We start from the raw sequence: 6,833 nt of genomic DNA, 5'->3' as shown, positions 1-6,833 counted from the left end.
GCTGTGGCAAGTTCAGTTATATCTGGCTCCTGGGCCTTTCTAGCAAGAGTGAGGAATGCAGCAAACTGTGCACTTTCCCCTCACTCCCTGACAAAAAAGGGGAACAGCCAGCAATGTTCCTGTATGAATCATGTGTCTGCCCCTCCTTCTCTCCTTAAAGGGTGTCTGGCATAGGCATAAAGGAGCATCCCAAGCCAGTCCTTTTCACCTGCATGGTGATTCTGTCTCTCTTCTGTATAGTTTTATGAGAAGCAATCCCACTCCAGACATCCCATTTTTCTGGTACAACCAAACCCTTACCTTGCTTTAAGTTACACGCGGAAGCTGTTTGCCAAATTTGGTGTTCTTAGCTATTACTGTTTAAGAGGAGTTCCTGAACAGACAGAAACTCTCTTATATAGTAATAAATGGAAGGTATGTGTTTAGGTGAGAGGAACAGCCCTATCAATAAATGTTTGCAGTAATGAATTATGGCATTGGCTAAATTCACTGCATTTTTACATCCTACTGCAGTACTCTATGTTTGTACTTAGGAATAAAAGCCTTTAACTTAAAATCTGGTAATGCAAATCAGATCACTGACATATGAAAGTATTTAATAAGAACACAAGTGACTTCCAAACCGTATGTTATAAAAAAAGACTTAATTTACATTATATATATATTAATACAAATGAAGTAGTGTGTAAAAGTGAAACAGCTATAGGACATAATTCTACAAATACAGTATACTATTTCTACCAAAGAACAGGCTAATTTATTTCAGTGCGAGCTGATAACAGTCAGTTTCCTATCTCATCAGTATAATCTTTGCAGGTTTCCCAGTTTCATTATTGTAACAGGAAAGTCTGACAGACAAGATGAATCTACTCCACATAAGAAACTGACCTCTTGAGGCTTCTTTGCCCTCGTTAACTTCATAAATATTAAAGTATTTACTAAGGGCAAGACCCTAAAGAAACAAGATAAACTGTTTATAGTATATAAAAATAGTACATAATAAAATCCAAGGAATAAAAATAAAGCATCCTTCATTAACTTAGAGTTAAACACAGGGGTGATTAAGTTGAAGGCACAATTACATTACTGTAATGCTTTACAGTAGTTTTCAGCCATTTAGAGATCTTAAAAAAAGTGTATCTGAAACTCAGGATGCATCTGGTTTTTCCATGCCATTCAATATTCCCAAGTGGAATTCATAGAGTTCAATTGCCAGTTTTGAAATTAAAGTTCCAGTGTGAATCCAACAGACAGTTCCTTCATATGGGCTTATTTTTACAAGAGATTCATGCTGTGCACAGTAGGCTCACTGCTATATTAAGAAATGTTCATTTTTCTGGTACAAGTGAAAATTTAGTAAGTTGTGTTAGTTGTGTTTGAACTGGAAAAATAAGAGTTAGATTTCTTAGGGTGTCTACTTGATGAATGAGAGACTTGCATCCTCTTCACAGTTCGTACACTTCGGCAAAGGAGAGCATTTTTAAGGTTGTTTCTAAAATCTTTTGAAACAAAGTAATAGATGAAAGGATCAATGCCACTGTTCAGAGTGCAAAGACACAACGCTATTATATACAAGGCATATACATTACTTTGGCCATAGCTCCTGATCAGTGCATAGTGCACTACAAGTAGAATATTACTAGGTGTAAAACAGATAAGATATATGGATAGTACTGTAATAATGAGCTTGTTTGCTCTTTTCCGTTTCTTTCCCACATTTACTTCTAAATTGGAAGCATTCAGAGTCTTAAACATTAGTACATAGGCAACAACAGTGAGAACAGCTGGAAATAAGAAGACTCCAATTGCTAGAGAAAGGAAATAATTAAACATGTCATGAGCCAATACATTCTGGGGCAACACATCATGACAAGTAGTGATATTAAGATTTGAAATATATGCTGTTTGATCAACAAGATACAATGGAATGGTACTCAGCAAAATCAGAATCCATATTGCAACTGAAACTGCTATTGCTATTTCAGATTTCTTTCTTGTATGTACTATGGGGTTCACTATGACCCAGTACCTTTGCACACTGAGACAAGTAATAAAAAGTATGGAGCAGTACATATTTCCATAAAAAAATCCAACAAGTACTTTACAAAGTCCTTCACCATAGATCCAGTTGTTGCCATTTATATGATATGAAATCTTGAGAGGGAACCAGATGACAAACAGAAGATCTGCTAGTGCCAGGTTAGCCATATAAATCACAGCTGGATGTTTCTTTTTTGTTCTGAAGAAAAAGACCCATAAAGCCATGGCATTGCTTGGTAAACCAATCAGAAACACTGCGATATAGACTATAGGAAGGAAAACTGTAGTCAGTTTTCCAGTAAGGATTTGTGCGGCAAAGTCGTTCACATCATAGGACTTTCCAGAAGCATTGTTATTTTCAGCCTTTTGGCCAATAAAACTTCTTCCTTTTGTACGGTTGGGTCTACTTTCCACTAAAGAAGAAAGAGAGATTAGTACAATTAAACAGTGAGTTCAATCCATTCTACACTGTGAAGAAGGACATTAACAGAAAATAAAGTTAGCAACAATGCTTGAATCCAGTCATCTTGTCCTTAACCTCCCTTTCATTTTAGCTTATTAACCTACAACAATGTAATTCCTTTAAGGAGGATAGGTGCTTCAATTGCCATTAGCCAGTATGGGCAGCAATGGCTGCCCTTGTTTGTCAGAAGCTTGGAATGGATCGCTTGATTATCTGTTCTGTTCATTCCCACTGGGGCACCTGGCATTGGCCACTATCTTTGGTCCAACCCAGAATGGCCATTCTTATGTTTATCATTATTAGGGCTGTCAATTGATGTGCATTAACACCTGCAATTAACGCAGGAAAGGATTAACACATTAATTTTTGTGCTTCAAGGGAGCAGCGCATTAGGAGCCTGAGATCCACTGGAGTCCCCAACTGATCCCTGGCGCCGCATTATGCTGCCCCTTTGAAGCGCTGCTGCGATGCTTCAAAGGGGCAGCGCTGCACTGAGCCTGGGGTCAGCTGAGGACTCCAGCTGATCCCGAGCTTCCGCAGCACTGCCCTTTTGAAATGCCACCACAGCATTTCAAAGGGGCAGTGCACGTGATTCCATTTTTTAATCACGCAATTAATTTTTTTAATTGCTATTATAGCCCTATTATACATAAACATGATGGAAGTAAGCATTAAAATTGTTTAATTTTTTTGGTGAAGGGAAATTGATTTACTAATACCTAACCCTGTCAAGTCTACTTGAATAAGCATCAAAATCAGAGTAAACAAAGCTTGAGCAAATTGGATGTAAACTGAGGCTTGTCTACACAGGGAAAATTGTTGATATAGTTGTTTTTAGTTTTCCTCATGTATACAAACCTGGCCCCTAATAGCACTCAGTCTTCCAACAAGAAAGGAAAGAAAACATGAATATTATTTGTAATATTGCTGGAAGCTAATCAAGCAATAATAGCCTGAGAAAGGGGAAATCTAAGGTCAAGTTCCTACTCCACCACAAACTTCTTGTGAGGGTGCAGGCAATACTACTTCTCTCTATGCCTCAATACCCTATCTGTAAATACTTCCCAAGAGTGTTGTGAGAAACTACAATGAAGGGGACCATAAAAATACTTAAGTTAGAACAAACACAACTGTGAATACACCACTGCAAGTCTAAATTTACACAAGTGCAGCTTAATCCTGCAGTCTGGGAATCTGATATGGATGGTCCAGTATTTAGGGAGACTACATATGAAAGTAAACCTGCAAGCCCTGCAGCATGTCTCCCTGGTAACTCCACCACTATATTTCCTTCAATTATACAAAGGTTCAGTATTCCCTGTAAGATGAGCACTTGAGTGAACACCCAAGTAACATGTGAATCTCTCCTATCTGAGTAGTAGAGCATCCACAGCCAGTAAGCAGCATGTGTTTCTACAAGTGGTACACACCCATACATCTCAATACTAGTATAGCATAACTGAATCCATACTAAGGCATTTGCTAGTATAACTATGTCAGTTAGCATATGTCTACACTGAACGACTACCCTGCATCTACACAAGCTGTCCGTTATTTCAAAATAATGGGCGCACTATTTCTGAATCCCAGTAAACATCATTGCACGAGGGATAAAGAATGGCTTGAAATAGCACATTATTTCAAAATTTTTATACAGTTATCTGAATAAAACTGCTTGTAGCAGTGTATTCACAGAAACCAGGTTGTTTTGATTAGTATTGCTTTAACTATTGCTACTGTTTACTTTTAACTGTTACACAAGTAACAAATTACTTGACAGTGTACATTTAAGAGTCAGTTAATAGTACCATATTTCAGCAATTTTCAATAAACAGTGCATTGTTGTTAAGTCTATCAGGAACCAGCTGTATGCACTATAAAATTCCAATTATTATTGTACATTTCCAGAGCTTTAAAAATTGCTGCCATAACAGAAGTGAGAACAAAAGTTCGTGTTTCTCATATCAGTTTCTACATTAAACAATCCCATACCATGTTTTCCAAACCAGCCTATGAATATCTATTTTAGAAGTGTGCACTCAATGCTAGTACATATCAGTACTAAGATGCAATTGCTATCCATGAATGTGGTAAACATTCACCAGAAAGTGAATGAGAACAGCATTTTTATACATCTTTTAAAATGTGCTTTTAGTAATTTACATTTTTATGCATGCAAGTTAATCAAACCTTCCTGGTTTTTTTTACATTCTACAGTCATTTTATGCGGACACACAGAACCCAAACATTAACTATCCAACTCAGGCTGGCTTAGTTGTATATCCTTCAGATACCATTCAGCATCCAGAGAGAAACTTGATAGACTTGCTGAACAAATCAGTAGTTACACTGGGATAGCATATTGATTGCATTTTTTGAATATTGCACTACACCTTTGGTATCTTAACTTTCCATAAAAGAATGAGAATATCCCTCCTACGAAAGACACACCAGACATTCTTACAAATCAGCCATTTAGTCAGGAAACCTCCCTACAAGAAAACTTACTCCGAGTACTGAGTGACATACATACTTTTCTCCTTCCAAAACTCAGGACCCTATTAACATAATTCCATTAATATTAAAAAGTAACTGTTATAACTAGCTTCAGAGGGGTAGCCAAATTAGTCTGTAATTAGAAAAAGTTAAACAAGGAATAGTCTAGTAGCACCTTAAAGAATAACAAAACACGTCGATGATAACATGAGCTTTCGTGGGCATAACCCACTCCTCCAGTCATCTGAAGTGGGTTATGCCCAAAAAAGCTCATGATACCATGTACATGTTTTGTTAGTCTTTAATGTGCTACTAGGCTATTCCTTGTTTTTAAAAGTTTTTTTTTTGTTATAACTAGGGCAGACAATTCCAGGGTTCCAATTTCTTGAACAGATAAGATCCTCACTATGCAAGAGCTTTTGCATTTTTATAGAGTATAGTGCCTTTTGTAAGGTAACCTGTGTTGATAAAGAATGAATGCAGCAGGAAGTGCCAGCTGTGCTAAAGGAATGCCTCATCACCCATCAATGAGGCTGATAAGGGCTAACACAAATGTTTTGGTTTTCACTGTGTAACATACTGAAATATGTAAATATCAGTAAAAGTGTTTAATTCTGGTCATAATTAATATAAAATGTGGCAAAAGTCAGGATTATTCTTCGGGTAAGAAGGGTTTGTTTTAGCTGTCTAATGTCAGTTATGTCAGAGATTCAACTTTAAGGATTTTTTTTTCTGTTCTAGTGACTCCAGTTGAGATAAAAGGTCCAATATATTAAAATAAACGATGTAACCTTTCAAAGGCATAAGTGAGTCTGTACTAAGTTTACATCGGCTAAAGCTCATTTCAGAAATGATGAGTGAATGGAGAGGAAATGTAGAGAAGATTGCTGTTATCAACTATTATTATTCATGCCTGCGGGAATTTGCCCACCCCCTTTCTAGTGCTGTTGATGATTCATAGCTACTCTAGATTCCCAACTGCGCAGGTATCAATGACCAAAAGCTTTTAGCTTTCGATCACACCCTCACCTCCAAAAAGGCAAGTCTGTGAGGGAAAGCATTGCTGCAACACGTTCAATTGCTAGAGGGGCCCAAATTACTGTTACCTGCAGATGACATTCCTGCAATGCACTGGGATGGGGCTTTCCACCCCCCAGACTCGCTTGCACAGCATTGAACCCGAGTTTTAAAAACCGCGCTGGCTTTCTTTTTGCTGCGAAGTGGGATTTGAGGCGTTAACATTGATTTCCAACAGTCTGGCTCTTGGTTTTCGGCGCTGATCAACCTGGGGCAAAGGACGTCCCTCATCCGTCCGGAAAGCGCTGAACATAGGACCGGCCACTTTCCCCGCCTGGGCGCCGCAGCCCTGCTCACGCCATGCGTGGCTGGGGGCGGGTGGGCGCCGCGCCAGGCAGAGCCAGCGCTGACCTGTGGCCAGGGGCGGGGCGGGCGCGCAACGCAGGCGGGTGGTGCTAGGGCCCGGGGTCGGCTATGGGGGAGCCTGGGAGCGGCTCTACCCCCCCCCGCGCCCGCGACCCTCAGTCACCCCACCCTGCTGGGCTCGGGGAAGCGCGGCGCCAGCCCCACGGCCGGGGCATTTCCGCTCCCACTTTTACCTGAGGCGGAGGCGGCCCCAAGCGCCGCGCACAGAAGCAGCAGGAGGCAGCGGCGCCCCATCTCCGGCCGGGACTGGCTGCGTGCGGCGGGGCTCGGGCTGCGGTGCGGAGGGTCCCAAAGCAGCAGCAGCTACTGTTCGCTCGTAACCACCGGCGCTGCGGTTTCGCTGATACCTAAGAGCGAGGGGGCGGGGCCGAGCTGTCCTCAGCCAGGTACC

General features: G+C 40.5%; 1 protein-coding gene and 1 long non-coding RNA gene across 2 annotated transcripts in view; one reads left to right on the top strand and one right to left on the bottom strand.

Annotated features, from left to right (window-relative positions):
• Nucleotides 1–559: 559 nt before the first annotated feature.
• Nucleotides 560–6,744, bottom strand: F2RL1 (F2R like trypsin receptor 1). Its single transcript, XM_075932310.2, has 2 exons — nt 6,616–6,744; nt 560–2,453 (listed from the first exon to the last, which is right to left on the bottom strand). Exons 1-2 carry the CDS (start codon nt 6,674–6,676, stop codon nt 1,354–1,356), a joined length of 1,161 nt encoding a protein of 386 aa, XP_075788425.1. The 5' UTR covers nt 6,677–6,744; the 3' UTR covers nt 560–1,353.
• The window catches only part of LOC149524180 (uncharacterized), a 30,088-nt gene continuing 29,920 nt past the window's right edge, over nt 6,666–6,833 (top strand). The window contains exon 1 of the long non-coding RNA XR_016349925.1: nt 6,666–6,828. This is a non-coding gene — a long non-coding RNA (uncharacterized LOC149524180). The remainder of the gene's footprint in view (nt 6,829–6,833) is intronic.

The sequence above is a fragment of the Pelodiscus sinensis genome, chromosome 6 (genome assembly GCF_052426305.1).
Source record: "Pelodiscus sinensis isolate ZL-2025 chromosome 6, ASM5242630v1, whole genome shotgun sequence".
NCBI classification, from domain to species: domain Eukaryota; kingdom Metazoa; phylum Chordata; order Testudines; family Trionychidae; genus Pelodiscus; species Pelodiscus sinensis.
This window is presented reverse-complemented; position numbering and strand designations above follow the sequence as displayed.